This window comes from Periplaneta americana, chromosome 1, assembly GCF_040183065.1.
Source record: "Periplaneta americana isolate PAMFEO1 chromosome 1, P.americana_PAMFEO1_priV1, whole genome shotgun sequence".
Lineage (NCBI taxonomy): Eukaryota > Metazoa > Arthropoda > Insecta > Blattodea > Blattidae > Periplaneta > Periplaneta americana.
Window position 1 is genome coordinate 101,697,612 of NC_091117.1, and position 24,168 is coordinate 101,721,779.

Consider the following 24,168-nt stretch of genomic DNA (forward strand, 5'->3'; position numbering starts at 1 on the left):
TATTATATTATATTATATTATATTATATTACAAGTAGAATACAAATGGTGGGTACCAGTGGTGGTAGGCTGGTGGTATGGTGGTAGGGGGTTCAATGTGACGTCATTGTGGGCGTGGCCAAAGTATTACGTCATAGTGGGCGTGGCCAAATCGTTGCGTCATGGGCGGGGCTTAAGTTATGACGTCATGGAGTGGGTGGGGGGCTTAAATTATGACGTAGGAAAGGTGCGTAACGTCATAAATGGCAATCTAAGAGTTCAAGGTTAAAGTGAAGACGTAGGAAAGGGGCGTAACGTAATAAATGGCAATCTAAGAGTTCAAGGTTAAAGTGTGACGTGCAGGTATGTAATGGCATGACATGTTTATCTCCTCAATGTGGAAATTATGACGTAGGAAAGGGGCGTAACTTAAATTACGTCAAGGTTAAAGTGTGACGTGCGGGTATGTAATGGCATGACAAGTTTATCTCCTCAATGTGGGAATTATGACGTAGGAAAGGGGCGTAACTTAAATTACGTCAAGGTTGAAGTGTGACGTAATGCGGGTATGATGTTTATCTCCTCAATGTGGAAATTATGACGTAGGAAAGGGGCGTAACTTAAATTACGTCAAGGTTAAAGTGTGACGTGCAGGTATGTAATTGCATGACAAGTTCATACATGTTTATCTCATCAATGTTGCTATGTGTGCAAATATAATGCTAAGTCATATCCGGCAATTGTTCTAGTTCATACATGTTTGAAAACTGCTATGTGTGCAAATATTACACATCCGGCGAAGAATTAATCTATCACACTTAAACACATACATTCTTTTTCTTAAGATTCTAATGTAATGGTAATTTAATTGATTGGGGAATGGGTGTTGAAACGTGGGACATAAATGGATAAAAAATTAATCTAGCACACTTGTAAATTAAACAGGATGTAGCTGAAGTGACGTTATAAATATGTAATTGAAGTTGGAAATGGGGGAGGGGGGTAAAAATGTACTTTAAGCCAATTGTTGAGTAATTGATAAAAAATATTAAGATTCTAATGTACTGGTAATTGAATTGATAAATAGTAATGGCAAATGGAAATTGGAATGTGGGAATTATTGATGGCGTAAATGGTTGTACTTTAAACCAATTTATAAAAAAATTAATCTAGCACACTTGTAAATTAAACACATACATTCTTCTCATATTATTATTATTATTCCAATGTAATACATTTTGAGTGGTTTGTTTAACGTATTTAATTTAAGCCATACATTATTACCAACATTAATTTCATCAGAATGTGACATTATTATGATTTAGAGCAGTAATTGTAGCAGATAAATCAACGTAGATAAATATTGCATGATGCAAATAATATGCAAGCTGTTAAATTCACATCCGGTGAAGACGCAAGTGCTGAATAATGGCCAGCTATCCAATGGATGTCCTGAAACTGGTTGTACTTTAAGCCAATTGTTGAGTAATTGATAAAAAATACTAAGATTCTAATGTACTGGTAATTGAATTGATAAATAGTAATGGCAAATGGAAATTGGAATGTGGGAATTATTGATGGTGTAAATGGTTGTACTTTAAACCAATTTATAAAAAAATTAATCTAGCACACTTGTAAATTAAACACATACATTCTTCTCATATTATTATTATTCCAATGTAATACATTTAATGTAGATGTATATGTTGTGTAATGCATAAGTGTGCAAATATTATGCAAGCTTGCTGAATCACTTCCGGCGACGATGCAATTGCTGAGTAATGATAAAAGCATGTTCTTTAAGCACCTGCAACGCGTCATATTACACAAATATTGCATGATGCAAATAATATGCAAGCTGTTAATTCACATCCGGTGAAGACGCAAGTGCTGAATAATGGCCACCTTATTATTATTATTATTATTATTATTATTATTATTATTATTATTATTATCGTTCCAATTTAATACATTTTGAAGTAAGATTTATTGGATTGATTAATAATTTAATACATTTTGAAGTAACATTTATTGGATTTATTTTAAGCCATATATTATTACAGAAGCACTTCGTAATATAGTAATTGCTTCTTCTTCTTCTCATTATTATTATTATTCGTCATAAAGAAGATTAAAGTGTGACGTTATAAATTTGTAATTGAAGTTGGAAATGGGTGAGGGCTGTTTATAATTTGAAATACATACGGCATAACTTAAAATGTGACGTTATAAATTTGTAATTGAAGTTGGAAATTGGGGGGGGGAATTTGATAAAATTCTAATGTAATAGTAATTTAATTGATAAATAGTAATGGGTAAGGGAAATTTGCAAGTGTTAATTGAAATTGGAATGGAGGAATTATTGATGGCGTAAATGGTTGTACTTTAAGCCAATTGACAAAAAAATTAATCTAGCACATTTGTAAATTAAACACATACATTCTTCTCATATTATTCCTATGTAATACATTTTGAGTGGTTTGTTTAGCGTATTTAACACATTATTACCAACATTCAGAATGTGACATTATTATGATTTAGAGCAGTAATTGTAGCAGATAAATCAATGTAGATGTATATGTTAAAGTGTGCAAATATTATGCAAGCTTGCTGAATCACTTCCGGCGACGATGCAATTGTTGAGTAATGATAAAAGCATGTTCTTTAAGCACCTGCAACGCGTCATATTACACAAATATTGCATGATGCAAATAATATGCAAGCTGTTAATTCACATCCGGTGAAGACGCAAGTGCTGAACAATGGCCACCTTATTATTATTATTATTATTATTATTATTATTATTATTATTATTATTATTATTATTATTATGATTCCAATTTAATACATTTTGAAGTAACATTGATTGGAATGATTAATAATTTAATACATTTTGAAGTAACATTTATTGAATTTATTTTAAGCCATACATTATTACCGAAGCAGTTCGTAATATAGTAATTGCTGCTTCTTCTTCTTCTTCTCATTATTATTATTATTATTCGTCATAAAGAAGATTAAAGTGCGACGTTATAAATATGTAATTGAAGTTGGAGTAATTGAAGTTGGAAATGGGGGGGGATTTGATAAAATTCTAATGTAATAGTAATTTAATTGATAAATAGTAATGGGTAAGGGAAATTCGCAAGTGTTAATTGAAATTGGAATGGGGGAATTATTTATTGCGTAAATGGTTGTACTTTAAGCCAATTTATAAAATGTTAATTGAAATTGGAATGGGGGAATTATTTATGGCGTAAATGGTTGTACTTTAAGCCAATTTATAAAAAAGTTAATCTAGCACACTTGTAAATTAAACACATACATTCTTCTCATTTTATTATTATTCCAATGCAATACATTTTGAGTGGTTTGTTTAGCGTATTTAATTTAAGCCATACATTATTACCAACATTAAATTCATCAGAATGTGACATTATTATTTCGTAATAAAGTAATTGTAGCAGATAAATCAATGTAGATGTATATGTTATTACATAGGCATAAGTGTGCAAATATTATGCAAGCTTGCTGAATCACTTCCGGCGACGGTGCAATTGCTGAGTAATGATAAAAATATGTTTTTGAAACACCTGGAACGTGTTATATTACACAAATATTGCATGATGCAAATTATATGCAAGCTGTTAATTGGCATCCGGCGTCTTATAGCTATCTGCTATGTGTGCAAATATTATGCAATGTCACATCCGACGATGAAATTGCTGAGTAATGATAAAAAACATGTTTTTGATAATGACCTTGGAGGTAATATGGCTGGATGATGAGGTGAAATATTTAGAAGTGTAATGAAAGAAGTATTGCAGTTTGGAATAATTGACATTGAACAAGTTTAGACAGCAGTGGGAGGGGGGGCAAGATGATGAATAATACGCTCGAATTTATACAACTATTACACTATCACATATTTTATAAAAGATCTTTGTCAAAAAAACTTTGGTAGTGTAATAGCAGCCATAGCGTTAATAATGTCTCACAATATTTATTTTAATTTAGATTATACTGCATCCCCAGTCTCGGTTTGAGCTGAAGAAGAAGAAATCGCACAATTTAAATGCTCTGAGTGTAAAAAACAGTGACCATGATGAAGCGTGGTGAATGTTAAGCTTGATTATGAAGAATGTTCGAATTGTAATAAATGTTCTTTTTGGAAATAGTTTTGCACTGTAATTTCTTCTATGTCTTAACCATCCATTTCCATCTCACATGACCAAAGGGTTGGGTTCGTTTAGAGAATTAACCTATAACACTTTCCTTTCAGATATTAGTAATCCTTTTCCAATATTGAGAATTGGTATATTGGTTTTCAAATATTAATAATCCTTAAGAATTAGTGTATAAGTTGAGATTATTCTAAACATATATGTTACCAGAATATAACATAATTCCAGTGGTAGCTTATTGATTTGGGAGCGGTGGATTCATTACATGTTTGTATGATAAAACCTGAGGATGATTGAGAGAATGCCAATGATTAAACTGAATCTAGTCATTGGGGATGGGGATGTGCTTGGTAAAAGAAAATAGTAACAACATAAAATTATGCGTATATATTTATTCCTAAAAATAAATACAATGCACTGAGTAAGAAAAAAAGTAACACATACTTACATTTTTAAACATATGATATGAGTAAAAGCACTTTATACATAATCCAATAAGACACTTTGAACATTGTGTTCGAACAACGTTCTTACACCCTTTTTGCACACATCTCCTCCGACTTTTGAATGGGATATATTGTACCAAATGTTACAAATCGTAATCTTGTGACATATACGTTACAACTTGTCGAAAATCGTAGTCGTGTTGCGATAATGCAACACCATGTCGAAAATCGTATTCGTGTTGCGATAATGCAACACCATGTCGAAAATCGTATTCGTGTTGCGATAATGCAACACCATGTCGAAAATCGTATTCGTGTTGCGATAATGCAACACCATGTCGAAAATCGTATTCGTGTTGCGATAATGCAACACCATGTCGAAAATCGTATTCGTGTTGCGATAATGCAACACCATGTCGAAAATCGTATTCGTGTTGCGATAATGCAACATCATGTCGAAAATCGTATTCGTGTTGCGATAATGCAACACCATGTCGAAAATCGTATTCGTGTTGCGATAATGCAACACCATGTCGAAAATCGTATTCGTGTTGCGATAATGCAACACCATGTCGAATATCGTATTCGTGTTGCGATAATGCAACACCATGTCGAAAATCGTATTCGTGTTGCGATAATGCAACACCATGTCGAAAATCGTATTCGTGTTGCGATAATGCAACACCATGTCGAAAATCGTATTCGTGTTGCGATAATGCAACTCCTTGTCGAAAATCGTATTCGTGTTGCGATAATGCAACACCATGTCGAAAATCGTATTCGTGTTGCGATAATGCAACACCATGTCGAAAAGGTGTAACATATATGTCACAAGATTACGATTTTCGACAAGTTGTAACGTATATGTCACAAGATTACGATTTTTGACAAGTTGTAACATTTGGTACAATATATCCCATTCAAAAGTCGGAGGAGATGTGTGCAAAAAGGGTGTAAGAGCGTTGTTCGAACACAATGTTCAAAGTGTCTTATTGGATTATGTATAAAGTGCTTTTACTCATATCATATGTTTAAAAATGTAAGTATGTGTTACTTTTTTTCTTACTCAGTGCATTGTATTTATTTTTAGGAATAAATATATACGCATAATTTTATGTTGTTACTATTTTCTTTTACCAAGCACATCCCCATCCCCAATGACTAGATTCAGTTTAATCATTGGCATTCTCTCAATCATCCTCAGGTTTTATCATACAAACATGTAATGAATCCACCGCTCCCAAATCAATAAGCTACCACTGGAATTATGTTATATTCTGGTAACATATATGTTTAGAATAATCTCAACTTATACACTAATTCTTAAGGATTATTAATATTTGAAAACCAATATACCAATTCTCAATATTGGAAAAGGATTACTAATATCTGAAAGGAAAGTGTTATAGGTTAATTCTCTAAACGAACCCAACCCTTTGGTCATGTGAGATGGAAATGGATGGTTAAGACATAGAAGAAATTACAGTGCAAAACTATTTCCAAAAAGAACATTTATTACAATTCGAACATTCTTCATAATCAAGCTTAACATTCACCACGCTTCATCATGGTCACTGTTTTTTACACTCAGAGCATTTAAATTGTGCGATTTCTTCTTCTTCAGCTCAAACCGAGACTGGGGATGCAGTATAATCTAAATTAAAATAAATATTGTGAGACATTATTAACGCTATGGCTGCTATTACACTACCAAAGTTTTTTTGACAAAGATCTTTTATAAAATATGTGATAGTGTAATAGTTGTATAAATTCGAGCGTATTATTCATCATCTTGCCCCCCCTCCCACTGCTGTCTAAACTTGTTCAATGTCAATTATTCCAAACTGCAATACTTCTTTCATTACACTTCTAAATATTTCACCTCATCATCCAGCCATATTACCTCCAAGGTCATTATCAAAAACATGTTTTTTATCATTACTCAGCAATTTCATCGTCGGATGTGACATTGCATAATATTTGCACACATAGCAGATAGCTATAAGACGCCGGATGCCAATTAACAGCTTGCATATAATTTGCATCATGCAATATTTGTGTAATATAACACGTTCCAGGTGTTTCAAAAACATATTTTTATCATTACTCAGCAATTGCACCGTCGCCGGAAGTGATTCAGCAAGCTTGCATAATATTTGCACACTTATGCCTATGTAATAACATATACATCTACATTGATTTATCTGCTACAATTACTTTATTACGAAATAATAATGTCACATTCTGATGAATTTAATGTTGGTAATAATGTCTGGCTTAAATTAAATACGCTAAACAAACCACTCAAAATGTATTACATTGGAATAATAATAAAGTGAGAAGAATGTATGTGTTTAATTTACAAGTGTGCTAGATTAACTTTTTTATAAATTGGCTTAAAGTACAACCATTTACGCCATAAATAATTCCCCCATTCCAATTTCAATTAACATTTTATAAATTGGCTTAAAGTACAACCATTTACGCAATAAATAATTCCCCCATTCCAATTTTAATTAACACTTGCGAATTTCCCTTACCCATTACTATTTATCAATTAAATTACTATTACATTAGAATTTTATCAAATCCCCCCCCATTTCCAACTTCAATTACTCCAACTTCAATTACATATTTATAACGTCGCACTTTAATCTTCTTTATGACGAATAATAATAATAATAATGAGAAGAAGAAGAAGAAGCAGCAATTACTATATTACGAACTGCTTCAGTAATAATGTATGGCTTAAAATAAATCCAATAAATGTTACTTCAAAATGTATTAAATTATTAATCATTCCAATAAATGTTACTTCAAAATGTATTAAATTGGAATCATAATAATAATAATAATAATAATAATAATAATAATAATAATAATAATAATAATAATAATAATAAGGTGGCCATTGTTCAGCACTTGCGTCTTCACCGGATGTGAATTAACAGCTTGCATATTATTTGCATCATGCAATATTTGTGTAATATGACGCGTTGCAGGTGCTTAAGGAACATGCTTTTATCATTACTCAACAATTGCATCGTCGCCGGAAGTGATTCAGCAAGCTTGCATAATATTTGCACACTTTAACATATACATCTACATTGATTTATCTGCTACAATTACTGCTCTAAATCATAATAATGTCACATTCTGAATGTTGGTAATAATGTGTTAAATACGCTAAACAAACCACTCAAAATGTATTACATAGGAATAATATGAGAAGAATGTATGTGTTTAATTTACAAATGTGCTAGATTAATTTTTTTGTCAATTGGCTTAAAGTACAACCATTTACGCCATCAATAATTCCTCCATTCCAATTTCAATTAACACTTGCAAATTTCCCTTACCCATTACTATTTATCAATTAAATTACTATTACATTAGAATTTTATCAAATTCCCCCCCCCAATTTCCAACTTCAATTACAAATTTATAACGTCACATTTTAAGTTATGCCGTATGTATTTCAAATTATAAACAGCCCTCACCCATTTCCAACTTCAATTACAAATTTATAACGTCACATTTTAATCTTCTTTATGACGAATAATAATAATAATGAGAAGAAGAAGAAGCAATTACTATATTACGAAGTGCTTCTGTAATAATATATGGCTTAAAATAAATCCAATAAATGTTACTTCAAAATGTATTAAATTATTAATCAATCCAATAAATCTTACGTCAAAATGTATTAAATTGGAACGATAATAATAATAATAATAATAATAATAATAATAATAATAATAATAATAATAATAATAATAATAATAATAAGGTGGCCATTATTCAGCACTTGCGTCTTCACCGGATGTGAATTAACAGCTTGCATATTATTTGCATCATGCAATATTTGTGTAATATGACGCGTTGCAGGTGCTTAAAGAACATGCTTTTATCATTACTCAGCAATTGCATCGTCGCCGGAAGTGATTCAGCAAGCTTGCATAATATTTGCACACTTATGCATTACACAACATATACATCTACATTAAATGTATTACATTGGAATAATAATAATATGAGAAGAATGTATGTGTTTAATTTACAAGTGTGCTAGATTAATTTTTTTATAAATTGGTTTAAAGTACAACCATTTACACCATCAATAATTCCCACATTCCAATTTCCATTTGCCATTACTATTTATCAATTCAATTACCAGTACATTAGAATCTTAGTATTTTTTATCAATTACTCAACAATTGGCTTAAAGTACAACCAGTTTCAGGACATCCATTGGATAGCTGGCCATTATTCAGCACTTGCGTCTTCACCGGATGTGAATTTAACAGCTTGCATATTATTTGCATCATGCAATATTTATCTACGTTGATTTATCTGCTACAATTACTGCTCTAAATCATAATAATGTCACATTCTGATGAAATTAATGTTGGTAATAATGTATGGCTTAAATTAAATACGTTAAACAAACCACTCAAAATGTATTACATTGGAATAATAATAATAATATGAGAAGAATGTATGTGTTTAATTTACAAGTGTGCTAGATTAATTTTTTTATAAATTGGTTTAAAGTACAACCATTTACGCCATCAATAATTCCCACATTCCAATTTCCATTTGCCATTACTATTTATCAATTCAATTACCAGTACATTAGAATCTTAATATTTTTTATCAATTACTCAACAATTGGCTTAAAGTACATTTTTACCCCCCTCCCCCATTTCCAACTTCAATTACATATTTATAACGTCACTTCAGCTACATCCTGTTTAATTTACAAGTGTGCTAGATTAATTTTTTATCCATTTATGTCCCACGTTTCAACACCCATTCCCCAATCAATTAAATTACCATTACATTAGAATCTTAAGAAAAAGAATGTATGTGTTTAAGTGTGATAGATTAATTCTTCGCCGGATGTGTAATATTTGCACACATAGCAGTTTTCAAACATGTATGAACTAGAACAATTGCCGGATATGACTTAGCATTATATTTGCACACATAGCAACATTGATGAGATAAACATGTATGAACTTGTCATGCAATTACATACCTGCACGTCACACTTTAACCTTGACGTAATTTAAGTTACGCCCCTTTCCTACGTCATAATTTCCACATTGAGGAGATAAACATGTCATGCCATTACATACCTGCACGTCACACTTTAACCTTGAACTCTTAGATTGCCATTTATTACGTTACGCCCCTTTCCTACGTCATCACTTTAACCTTGAACTCTTAGATTGCCATTTATGACGTTACGCACCTTTCCTACGTCATAATTTAAGCCCCCCACCCACTCCATGACGTCATAACTTAAGCCCCGCCCATGACGCAATAATTTGGCCACGCCCACTATGACGTAATACTTTGGCCACGCCCACAATGACGTCACATGGAACCCCGTACCACTATACCACCAGCCTACCACCACTGGTACCCAGCATTTGTATTCTACTATTACATTATATTATATTATATCAGAAGTTACTCTAATAACATTATAGCATTGCAGTATGTCCATCTAGAGAAACTACACTTTCCAATGGTGAAATAATAATTAATTATACAAATCGGTTAATTTAGCTTCCGATATTACTTCATACAAACACAGAAACATTCTCTGTAGACTATATTTCATAGCTTTCGATTGTTGCTGTCCAAGGCCTCTTATAGACGAAGTCATTTTTTTTTTATTTCATTATACGGCCTTAGATGGCAGTTATTTTAATTTTAAAACTCATTTATCTCATTAAATATCAGTCCTATCAAAATATTTCAAGGAATAAAACTTATCGCAAATTATTTTTAAAGAAACATTTGTTATGTAACATTTTTCACAAAAAATCAATAATAAGCGAGATATTTCGATTAATTTAATTCAGGCCCCCTTGTAAACCCCCTTTTAAATAATGTATTTTGACTGCCATATAGCCTAAAATCTAAGTTACAACGAACATAATTTATATTCCAATATTCATCGAAATCCTTTCATCCATTATCGCGTGAAAAGGTAACAAACATACAGACAGACAGACATACAAACGAAAATTAAAAAAAAGCGATTTGCGGTTTCAGGGTGGTTAATTATATATGTTAGGACCAATTATTTTTGGAAAATCGAAAATTACCAGAAAAATTTCGGCTACAGATTTAATATTAGTATAGATAGTTAGCCATGGAGAGTAAGGGAAACCTTTAATGAAAGATAGCTTCTGAAACCCGTGCAACTAAAGAAAATTCCAACATTGTAAATCATAATAATGTAATAGGAAACATACATTTAATTACCGGTATCCATATATTTGAGTACAATTTTACTAAATACATTCATTGTTTACTTTTGTTAACTTCATTAGTTAAATAGTTCAAGGCTAAAGTAATTAATAATACAATTTGCAGTGGCGGCTGATTGACTGTGGCAAGTGTGGCTGTGTCAGTCATTTGGCTTAACTGAAATAAAATTTTGTGTTTTATATAATATATCAGTTATTTGAATGACGCATATATTGCTGTAGAAGCATTTGAAAACTTTGTGATGTATACAGACCTGTTTTGCAGTAACATTGTTCCTGAGGCCAGGATCGCCTGTGCCGGGGCTCGCTTCTGCATTTTGTATGTTTTTGCTGGCTTTGAGGTTGCATTTGAAACGATGTAGCTGAGGCACATTTCGTCTGGCCTCGTGGCTAGGTCAGCTCTCACTCCTCCCATCCATGAACCGGTCTCAAGGGTATAATGGGGTGGGAATAGCAGTGGTGACTCGTCTTCCTAAATAGGGCATAAATAACGCAAAAATTCCCTTTCTTTGGCAGGCAGAGACCAGTGGCGGCTGGTAGTCAAATGTCCAGGGTAGGCAAAATTTACAGAATATAACGACATAATAATATATGCAATGAGCATCAACCGCCTACATTCCGGGCACTCACAACCCACAAAGCAATGCTTATTTTCCATTCTACAGTATATTATGCTATGCTAAAAATGTTTCGCTTGCAGTAGGACCTGCAGGCGCTTGGGGAATGCTGAGCTTAAGATTATCTTACCTTCATTTGTACAGTAGGTCTATGCGCCGATCCTTCTTACAAGCATATCGCTTAATGACGTCATCATACCACGACTCCTGTTTTTCCAGCGAATGTAGAAGCTCTCTTTCAATTGATGCTGTGGCTAAGGCTGTCACTTTACTCTGTCCCATGGTAATCCTTAAATAAGACTTCACTCTGTTCAAGCAAGAGAAACTGCTCTCAACACTACAACTTGTTGCTGGTATTGTTGCAGCTAAGCAAAACAGTCTGTAGGCTTCCGGCAATACACTCAGTATATCACTGTCCACAAACATCTTGATAATGTCCGTTGCACTACGAGACATGAACTGATCGTCCGAATAGACGAATTCCAATTCATTTTTCAGTCGTGAAAAATCGAAGTGAAGAGAATAATGACATTTTAATGAATTTAACTCTTTAGCAGGGAAACATTTTTTGAATTCACTAAATCGTGAAGAATCTATCAAGTGAAGGAATTCTAATTTCTGAATGTCTCTGAACCTAGTCTGAAGCTGAACTATAATGTTATCTAAAATTTCAAAGTATAGCTGTCTGTAATGAGCTAGACTTGAAGTAGAACTATCTCTGGCTATTTTAAGATCACTTGTACTCTTCACAATGTTGAAATATTCTTCGGCCTTGCAGTCATTTCTCATGTCTTCTAATTTCTTTATTTGTCTCTGAATAGCTGAAAAACTGTACTGTATGTCAAGTGATTTCTTCTGTAATATATCAAAGAGCACTTCTGTCATTGAAAATATATCTTCGTACATAGTCAATAAAAAAACAAATTTCATGTTTTGAAGATTGTTTTTTTAGTCCTATAGCCCCATTCATAGATTCAGGACTGGAAAGCGGATCTTCCTCTATGTCATTGCAAACAGTGATTATGTTCTCTCTTTGACTAGAAACCGTCTTCAGAATTCTAGTAGCATTAGAACTCCACTAGTACGTTTAGGTGATTTATGAAAATATGCAGGGAAAGCTTGGAGATTAGAGAAGAAAATGCGCACATCTCTTATACATTTTGCTCCATTTTGCAATACAAGATTTAGCCTATGAGCACAGCAATGTGTGAACAATGCTTGTGGAGCATGTTCTTTCACTAGTGCCTGAAGTCCTGAAATTTCACCAGCCATAACACTAGCTCCATCATAGCATTGGCCAATCAATTTATCTTTAATATCAAAATCCTTGAGAACTTCAACTAATAAAGTGCATAATTCTATGGCAGTTCTGCTAGTGCTAACATTGTAGAAGCCTAGAAATCGATCTTGAGTCGTTCCGGACTTATCTACATACTTCACAATAATTGAACATTGAGAGACTTCCGTTATATCTGTTGTCATCGAACGTCACTGAAAAGAAAGGGGCCTCCTTAATTTCATGTTTTATTTTAGCCATTATTTCGTCATATATGCAATCAATAAGGTCATTTTGAATGGTTTTCGATAGTCCTGTGAATGTTTTTCCTAGTTCCTCCCAATGCTGACGTAAATCTTCGTCGTAATGGAAAATACGAGTTACAATTTCTATGTAATTCCCGCGATTCAATGAGAGCTCCCTTTCATCATGTCCCCGAAAACTTAACTCTTGCTTACATAACAATACTGTTACATCAATCAGCCGTCTCATAATTTGTCGGTTTTTTTCTACTTTACTGTTATATTGTTGTCTTGCAATTCTCTGTTGTTCAGATAACATTTCCGAAATTGGATTCAAATTCTTTACAAGTCTCTTTAGATTTACTGAGTTACAGATATGATCTTTTGAAATTTCATGTTTGTGAATGGCTTTCGATAAATTTTTCATGTCAAATTAACCATCACGATTCCAAGTACCTTCTTTAGATGACAATAACAAACATGGCCAACAGTACAGTTTAGCTTTAACTTCACTTCCTGTTAGCCATTTATGTGTTTCATACCATGAAGGATTAAATTTTCTTGCACCTTTAGCACTGACTTTATGAACAATAGAGCTTAATGAAGGAGTGGGTCGTCCATTGTCCAAAATACTTCTCTTTTCAATGTCGTTGCGACGCGAAAACGGACAACGTAAGAGTTCACTTATTATATCAGTCATTATAATATAATATTATTGTTATCACTGTACATTAACTATAAATCGCCAAATATACAAAACATTAATATATAAGTTAGTATGTACTTCCAAAATATCACATCTTCTAAAATACACTGTTTAAAAAAAACACATATTTTAAAAAACACTTAAAAAAACACATATTTTAAAAAACACTGTTTAAAAAACCACACATTTTAAAAAACACTGTTAAAAACTGTATTGTACTCGTAACAGGCTACGTTCCAACTTGCGAAACTTTCAAACAGAAATTTCGTAAGTCGTAGGTGTTCGATAATGCTCGTGGGTTCTCGTTAGGGCAGGCAGAATTCAAACGCGCTGGCTTAAGCATTGAACGCATGCGCTAAGAAAGCATTTAGAATAGCGATCTCTTGTAATGCTTACTCCAGGGCCAGGTTTGGAGTAACGCGGTAGGTCGGCTAACTTTGCGACTGCCTACCCTCCGACGCATCGTGATCTGTTCAGCGTACTCTTGTCAGATAAATCGAACTGCCAGTGGTAAGCAACGTCCAACTAACCCTAAAAAGTCCCATTCTTAGTTAATTGAAGTATTTCTAAGAAACTAGACAAGAGTATATAATTATCTTAATAAATTTAATACTGAATAAATACTATTTTTATTAATTTGCTTTTATTATTAATAAATAACCACTTTTAGGTTTTTCCAAATGTGTTGGGGTAGGCTTAGCCTACCCTGCCTGCCCTGAGGAGCCGCCCCTGGCAGAGACCCACACTGTCCTCTCCCCTTATGTCTCAGTTTATAACTTAATCGAGGGTGTTGTACTATTGTACTTTGTAGTACAGTAGTGAGTCTGGGCCAATGTTGTTATGTGCTTCGGGAAAATATAAACAGAAACAGATGTGAGAAATAATGATGATGTAGTTAATTAATTTCATGTTGAAGATATACCGATAAGCTATCACAATTTGACTATAATTATGTGTGTGTGTTCCGCCTTTGCTTATCATACAATTAAATGAATGAATTAATATGACTTATTAATTCATTCATTTAATTGTATGATAAGCAAAGGCGGAACACACACACATAATTATAGTCAAGTTAATTCATTGTTAGAGTGTCCTTTTTCGAGAAGAAATAATATTGAAAGAAAGAAAGTTTTAAATAAAGAGATAACCTACCGAAATATCTGCGACATCGGTGACAATTTTTCTGACAGATAATCTTAAAACGCAAGTTTCTATTGCATCCTGGTATGGGCAGCATAAATGGTTATGTGGTAATGTGGTGCAAAATAAACTTTTCTGTTGGCCTTGTTTGTTGCTGTCAAAGGAAAAAAACAAAAAGAAAAGAGAGAAAGGGGAATTTCAACACATAATGTGTGTTGCTTTATCACACTCAATCACTGAAATTCACAGCATAACTTATTTGGTGAGTGACATTATTATAATACAATAATAATGATGATAATATAATAACAGTAATAATTAATATCATGAATAAACATTTCCTATCAGAGACACAAATTAGTTGCATCTGGCCTCATCGATGATTTAGACCATCAGCCGCTACTCACAATTATAATTCTGAAAATTTGCATCGGTAACTACAAGTGCAATATTAAAATAACACATGATATTCAGATGCTAAAAAATATTGGGATTTGAAAACACATGGTAATACGTAATACACTAAGTGAAAGTGGAAAGAAAACTACTACTAATATATTTTTCACATACTTACTGTACTTATAGCTTTTAGGGAACCCAGAGGTTCATTGCCGCCCTCACATAAGGTCGCCATCAGTCCCTATCCTGAGCAAGATTAATTCAGTTTCTACCATCATATCCCATCTCCCTCAAATCTATTTTAATATTATCCTCCCATCCACATCTCGGCCTCCCCAAAGGTCTTTTTCCCTCTGGTCTCCCAACTAACACTCTATATGCATTTCTGGATTTCTCCATACGTGCTACATGTCCTGCCCATCTCAAATGTCTGGATTCAATGTTCTTAATTATGTAAGGTTAAGAATACAATGCTTGCAGTTCTGCATTGTGTAACTTTCTCCACTCTCCTAATTTCATCCCTCTTAGCCCCAAATATTTTCCTAAGCACCTTATTTTATAACATCCTTAACCTCTGTTTCTCTCTCAAAGTGAGAGTCCAAGTTTCACAACCTTAAAGAACAACCGGTAATAGGCCTATAACTGTTTTATAAATTCTAACTTTCAGATTTTTTGACAGCAGACTGGATGACAAAAGCTTCTCAACCGAATAATAACAGGCATTTCCCATATTTATTCTGCGTTTAATTTCCTTCCGAATGTCATTTATATTTGTTACTGTTGCTCCAAGATATTTGAATTTTTCCACCTCTTCAGAGGATAAATTTCCAATTTTTATATTTCCATTTCGTACTATGTTCTGGCCACGAGACATAATCACATACTTTGTCTTTTCGGAATTTACTTTCAAACCTATCTCTTTACTTGCTTCAAGTAAAATTCCCGTGTTTTCCCTTATCATTTATGGATTTTCTTCTAACATATTCACATCATCCGCATAAATAAGCAGCTGATGTAACCGGTGTAATTCCAAACCCTCTCTGTTATCCTGAACTTTCCTAATGGCATATTCTAGAGCAAAGTTAAAAAATAAAGGTGATAGTGCATCTCCTTGCTTTAGCCCGCAGTGAATTGGAAAAGCATCAGAAAGAAATTGGCCTTTACGGATTCTGCTGTACGTTTCACTGAGACACATTTTAATTAATTGAACTAGTTTCTTGGGTAGCTATATCAAATTTGTACACATAAGGAAAAAAAAAGTTTTTAAAGAAGCTTCATGTCATAAAGTTGTTGAAAATGCTCGAGAGAAACTTATGAAACCTTTTTGTCTATAAATTCATGGGAAAGGTAAAACGAATACATAAATGGTCTGATAGTCTTACAACTAATTCTGAGGAGAAGAAAAAATAGCGACAGGCTCCAATCGCAGTATGAATATGACTTTTATTTACCTAGAGAAAATAGGATAGAAGTGGAAGTATGCAGAAATTTAATTTTATAACCTTCGGGCATAGGAAAATTGTTTTAAATAGTTGGTTAAAAGAACTGAACAAAACAACAAATATATAGGTCCAGTGAAGTAGACTGTGAAGAAACTGGTATTTAAGCTGTCCTACCGAAAAGAAAAAGAGAAGTTTCAGAGAACTCTAGTATTAAGAGGAAAACGTTAACGTCAGATTCTGTTACCACATGGTTGGATTTTGTCCCTAAAATACCCAGTCACTGTTGCAGGGCAACAAGTTCAAGGGTCTATGTAAACTCAGATTTTAGGTCTGTTAGTTACATGCATGAAATTTATAAGGAGTAGTGCGAAAAAACAAGTATTTTTTTGTGGAAAGAAAAACACTTTGCGAGATTTTGAGGAGGCAGAAAATTTCGATATTCAAACCTAGAGGGGATCAGTGTGATATGTGTGTTATATTTAACACTAGAACTGCTGAGCGGTCATTTTGACTGCTTTCCATTTTAAAATTCGCTAATACTGCTACAGTTTTTATCGTGAACTGTTGTGAGTTTATGTGTTTTCCTAAGTTATTTCGTAAATTATCTCGGCACAACAATATTTACTTTTGCTAAATTAGTATTATAGTTATTGGTTTTTATATGTAGAACTGCTGAGTGGTCACTCTGACCGCTGTAATATTTATTTATTTATTTATTTATTTATTTATTTATTTATTTATTTATTTATTTATTTATTTATTTATTTATTTATTTATTTATTTATTTATTTATTTATTCATTTATTTATTTATTCATTTATTCATTCATTCATTCATTCATTTATTCATTCATTCATTCATTCATTCATTCATTCATTCATTCATTTATTTATTTATTTATTTATTTATTTATTTATTTATTTATTTATTTATTTATTTATTTATTTATTTATTTATCTAATGACTAGTACATGATATTTACAATCATTGACTGAGGGAAAAACAAGAAAGTAATCAAATGTTATACTGGTAATGATAATGAATGTTATAATGATTTTTGTGTTTTTAATTCAAACCCAACAATTTAAATTAAATACTCTACTAAGAAATAGATGCTTTCGATCGGTATTTGTGTGTTAGCTAGTCGGTAGCAATTCATTTCATCAGTTATTTCTACATAGTAACAACGTCTCGGCAGCAATCGCAGTGTGGCAGCCTCCCACAAATGAAGGATTGCTGGAGATTGTGCATAATTTTCCCGAGGATAAATCAGACGTGAAAAATGATCCAAATGTAGGGGAGCTGATAGAATATAGTAGTAATTCCTCAGACGAAAATTACCACCACACCTATGGAGTAACGGTTAGAGCGTCTAGTCATGAAACCAGGTGGCCCGGATTCGATTCTCGGTTGGGACAAGTTACCTGGTTGAGGTTTTTTCCGGGGTTTTCCCTCAACCCAATATGAGCAAATGCTGGGAAACTTTCGGTGTTGGACTCCGGACTCATTTCACCGGCATTATCACCTTCATCTCATTCAGACGCTAAATAACCTAAGCTGTTGATAAAGCATCGTAAAATAACCTACTAAAATAAAAAAAATTACCATCCTACAGATGATTCAGAGGGTAACAGTTCAGACAACAAAAGTAACAGAATCATACCTGAACCTGGATGAACCTGGATCCAGTAGTCGGCCATGTCTGTGGCTCAAGTGGGTTTCCAATATTTAGAGAGGAGGTAGTAGGCCTATTTATCAAAACAAGAAATAAAAGTCCTATAAACATGGGTCCTAAAATTAATATCTTCTGAGTAATGAGCAAATGTTTACCATCACTCCTATACTGTGAGTTCTTTGGCAGGAAACAATTGAGGAAACAGAATATAACCACAGTCTAGTATAAACAGTCACGAAGCTTGAGTTGCGAGGGTGCTAGGAACAATAGACTGTACCGGTACTATTTCGCATTGTCTGTAATGAGGTGATATTAGCGATCCTAGTGGTTAGCAACTATCTATGGATGCATAGTTACTACGTATTGAGCTTCGCAACTGTATATACTAGACTGTGATATAACTGTTTGTTACTTCGTATTAGTTTCGTATCTGGAGCATGTTTTGTTTCTTGCCCATGGTCTGATTCAACAGATACGAAACTAAATTACATAAACAATTCAACAATACTGACAACTGGCATTTTTTTAATTTGACATTATTTAGTCAACTATCCGAAGAAGGCTGGAACCTCATTCATAAGTGACACCACTCATGAGGCAACTAAGCTAGGAAATAATGGGGTACAAAATCAATTCCTTCCACCTTCCATTACATACATCGCCAATTAGCTACATATTACATTAGTCAGACTTCAGATGTATACAAACTGTTGTTCTTTCTTTGACACATATTTTCAAGTGAGATGTACTGCCTGATTAATAATAATAGATGTACATATTTTTCAGAATCTCAGTCAGAGGTAACTTGATATGGGCCTTAATTGTTTAAATAAACTAACAATTTATATTACTGGTTATTAATTAATTAATTCGTTTCATTTATCTATAGGTTATTCGTTATTTCGTGAAACCAGATGCATTTTGTGTGCTGTAGCTCATAGTAAGAACCTTATGGTGGGTAATATATGATCGCGCTTTTACTGTTATAAGAACAATCTGAACAACTATTTTTATGTTACAGCTGTTACATTTTAATAAACCATTGCAACCGATGTTTCAGTGTCGGACACAAGAGGGAGCCTATAATGTTCTATTGATACAAAACGAGGTTCAGAGAATACTTTAGGGTGTTCTGTTCTCAGTTTGAGAAAGTGTTAGGATACTCAGAACAGGATTTAAGTCGAAGAGTTTGTAACAGATACAGGAATCTAATCTGAGCTCGACAGAAACTGTGCATAACTTTGAAATAAACATTTAATTTATTTTTCCCATAATATATACTCGTATAAGTTTGCAGATTTTAAAGGTCCATGAAATCATATGACGTAGACGGTGTAGAATTGTCTAATTGAATAGCGTATGTTACAAAATTCTGAGCATGGTTCTGATATATTAGGGCCTCTTGTTTCAAATCGAATATACGTATTACTTATTGCCATTGTAGTCAGCAGTTACAAATTTTGATATTATTACATAACGAAAATAAAGTCTCTATTGAATCATTTTGTGATCTTGATGCAGTTGCTTGAGTTGCGATTTCCCTCATCAGTTTCATTCTTGTCCGGGGAAACAACACTCTTTGTATTTGTATCATGCAATAATTATTAAATCAACGGCTGTGAAAGCACTGTGATTAAAATAATTTCAGCTTACCATTTTTGTTCAAAACCTCGAAAATCTACCTCCAAATAGCTGGATCTCAGTTCATTGTCTTTGAATGCTATACCGGTATCCCCTAAACCAGTAGTTCCTAAAATATGGATCACGACTCCCTGGTAGAATGTGTAAAGAACTAGGGTGTGGGAGGTCGCGAGGGTATTCACAAAATTAATTTTAAAAAACCCTTATTGATGTATATTTGTTTTGTACCGTATTTAAAAACATTAATATTATTGAGCATAAAAAATGTTTCAATTGTCATAATGTAAAAAAGAATAATGCTATAAATGTGTCTCTTTCTCAAAACTAGCTTCTCATATCTGGGCTCTTATTCGATACACAAACAATGATAACATTTGCAAGTTCAGGGTGATTTCTCGCTTTTGTTTTGGTGGTAATCATAGACAAAAACTTATTTCGCATTATATAATATTGCAAATGGTGTAAAAAATTCAAGAGTATCCTTTGCAATTCTTTTGATTCGAAATGTTTGATCTCAAATGCAGAAGGAAAGAAAGGGAGGGGACATTGTGAATTGCGTCATTAATATGTTCATTAACAGCTATGGATTTGAAATATTTATTTTTGGCTGATGTCCAAGTTCATCTTTCAAATAAATTATTTTTGTTTTAACAAGAGCGAATTATTGGAGGGGCATGGGCACTCTATTAGTTTTATTTTTGGTACGATGCCGCTGACTATAAATTGAGTGGGCAAAAAGTGCCTTATCCCCTTCCTCCCGAGGTTGGTGCCTATGACTGTTTATGAATTGAACACAGTTGGAAATATCTGTGAGTTCGTTCATCTGCACTGAGAAGTACACGCACTTCTTAATATTTTCAAGAACTTGCATTTGAATATGTTCTACCATTTTTTAAATGAAAGAACAACCTGTAAACGGTATTGAGGGAAGTAATATCAGCGTACACTCGTTAAGGGTCAGAGTGTGTTATTGCTTGTCTCTAAGGTATGCGACATTTATACAAAATGGTCTGGACATGGGAGTATTGAAATGTTAAAATAAAAGAATGGCTACAACTCATTAAAGTATCCCATTATTGTATTGGGTTTGCGCTGCAAATCAAGCACACCTGGAATAAACAACTCTGTTCCTAATAAATGAATCTGACTAGACAACCACAGGTTTACTAACGCGATCTTGATTGCATGCCCACAGGCAAGAACCAGCTAGAAGCTCGATGGTAGCAGAAGTGCACTGGTTTGCAATACAATGGCTCACTTTGTAGTATAATCACATGATAGAATTTTATTTTGTGCTAACATATAATTAGCGTTGGAAAATCACCTGACAATAATAATAATAATAATAATAATAATAATAATAATAATAATAATAATAATAATAATAATAATAATAATGATGACGCCTACTTGGAAGACTTTGTGTCCCAGTCTTTGGTTCAAATGTTGTATAGTTACAGTGTTAAATACAAATTAAATTCATGTATTAATTTTCAATGTTGTTAATTTATTTTTATTATCATTATCATCGTCGCCATCATTATTATTGTTCTAGATTCTCTGAAAACTAGTGACATCTCCAACTCAATGTGGGTCATCTAAGATAGAGTCACAGTCTAGTATATACAGTCACGAAGCTTGAGTTGTTGAGGGTCCTAGGAACAATAGACTGTGCCAGTACTATTTTGCATTGTCTGTGATGAGATGATAGAAGTGATCCCAATGGTTAGCAACTATCTATGGATGCATATTCCCTATGTATTGAGCTTCGTGACTAGTAATATGTACCAAGTAATATGTTTCTCACATGGAATAGTGAAGGCCCATTCTGCACAATCATTACTGTGATGCATAGACAAATATTTGTATATATGTTTTCCATATTATTCAACTACATTATTATATACTGATGTAACTTACCGGTATTAATTTTTATTTTACATCCAGCAATATTGTCATCACCAAAGCTGTCCACGGAACCTGTGACTCTTGAAAAAGCAAAGACAATGTATGCAGCATGCATGGATAATGGTAAGTAATAGTCTTTTTATATAACATTATTTTATTTTAACACCAAGATTTGATAGTTAATCAAGAAGAAGAACTTCAGTTTCAATTTATCAGATTTCAAATGTGTAATTCAGTGACACTTGACAAAGGATATAATTTCAGGCATGTGATAACATATTAATGGGTATACAGAGTGAACGAAACGAAATGTCATTGTGTCACAAGAAACAAGTCAGTGGCAAGCCTGTCCTACTCTAAGGTTTTATGGCTCTGTTTACCCTCGCAATAGATCCCGTTTCTTTTAGTTTTAAGTATTATGTTGAGTCTCAAGTGTGTGAGTTGTGTCATGACTGTCACGAAGTAGCTACAATACAGGGATCTCTAAAGTCTCTATCCATTTCACTGAAGAAGGCAGTGATCGAAAAATCGTCGATCTTATTGTGTAGTTTTACACTCATTCTACTTCCTTTCTACATGACTGCCATTTATGTCAAAACACACACTTCAGCTTTCAGTAGTGGAACGAAATGTAGACCGTAATAAGGCCTGCTGCTTCCCTGATATGATTCCGTAAATCAGGTAGACTATTCACCTTGCTAGTGTACTCCTTTGATTTTATGTAGCCCCATGCAAAAAAGTCTAAGGGGGTAAGGTCAGCTGAACAGGAAGCCCATAGCCGAGGTGATTATCTATCTATCTATCTATCTATCTATCTATCTATCTATCTATCTATCTATCTATCTATCTATCTATCTATCTATCTATCTATCTATCTATCTATCTATCTATCTATCTGTCTGTCTGTCTGTCTGTCTGTCTGTCTGTCTGTCTGTCCGTCCGTCCGTCCGTCCGCCCGCCCGCCCGCCCGCCCGCCCGCCCGCCCGTCTAGAAAAGTTATGTTCAGGTGATCATGGACAATGTGTGCAAAATGTGGAGGAGTACGTCTTTCTGGAACACAACTATATCCAGTATGACATTCTGTAGAAGCTGCGGTTCCAAGAACAGTTCTAACATGTTGAGGTAGATGTTACCTGTTATTGATTTTTCGGCAAAAAAAAATAGGCCATACAGTTTTGATTTTGTCATACCCAACCAAACATTCACCTTTGATGTATCACATTCCCACTCCGATGTCTCGTGTGGCTGTTCATATGCCCATATTCGGCTGTCTGTGCACTTTCTCAGAAACATAGAAAGTGGCTTCATTGGAGAATAAAATGTTGGTAATTAAATTCTCGTTCTGTACAGCCTCCAGGAGGTCATGTCATAACACATTGCCCGACAACAGGCGAAATCTTCGTCCTCAAGATGATGCAAAACTTGGATGTTATAAGCACGTTTTCACAGAGTGAAACAGAATTTTCCACACTGTTGCGAGTGACATTCAGCTCCCTACTGAGGCGTTGAATTGGTGCCTTTGGACTCCTATCACTGGCAGTTTGAACCTGCTGTACAGTGTTTGCCAATATACGTGGTTGTCCATGACGTTCCTCATCACACACACTGCCCGTAAGCTTAGATTTGTTTACAAGCAGACGAATGTGTGACCTTGTTGAGGCTAGTTTATGGAATTTACGAGTAAATTCGGCTCTGGTGTCTTCATATGACAGTTCACGTACCCGTGTACAAACAATGGCAACCTGTTCTTATGTGGTAATCATCATCCACTACGCTAACTGCAGGTGAAAAGAAAATAAACAAAAGTCTGCATTATCATGGAAATGGATTGGGGCTTTAGAGACACGTTGTATAGAACAATCATTTTTATTTGCAATTCTTTAGCGAAAAAATCTTCATAGAGAAAAATGCTGCCAAAAATTCCATCACCAATTTGCTGATTCTTCTGTGCTGGATAAGACAGCAATACACAGACTTGTAAAAAAACGTAACGAGACAGGCTCATTTCAAAATAAGAAGCCTCAAGTGAATAAACGGATATTAACGAAGGAAAAATTAGACGAAATGCTAATTTTCATTTGTTTTTATTTACGTAAACAATGACGCAGAATGGAGCCAACACAAAAAAATATCTTCGTATACAATCCATGCTATAGGCCCAATTTACATTGGTTTGGAGTGATTTTGTTACAGAATGTATTTAAGGCTAATTTAGAAACATGTT

At 33.7% G+C, this 24,168-nt stretch overlaps 1 protein-coding gene across 4 annotated transcripts in view; it reads left to right on the forward strand.

Moving 5' to 3' along the window:
* LOC138698873 (neprilysin-1-like) overlaps positions 1 to 24,168 on the forward strand; it is a 222,694-nt gene that overhangs the window by 70,576 nt on the left and 127,950 nt on the right. For all 4 annotated transcript variants that reach the window (XM_069825081.1, XM_069825079.1, XM_069825084.1 and 1 more), the window contains one exon: positions 21,984 to 22,067. In XM_069825081.1, the coding sequence (XP_069681182.1) occupies positions 21,984 to 22,067 (84 nt within the window). The remainder of the gene's footprint in view (positions 1 to 21,983; positions 22,068 to 24,168) is intronic.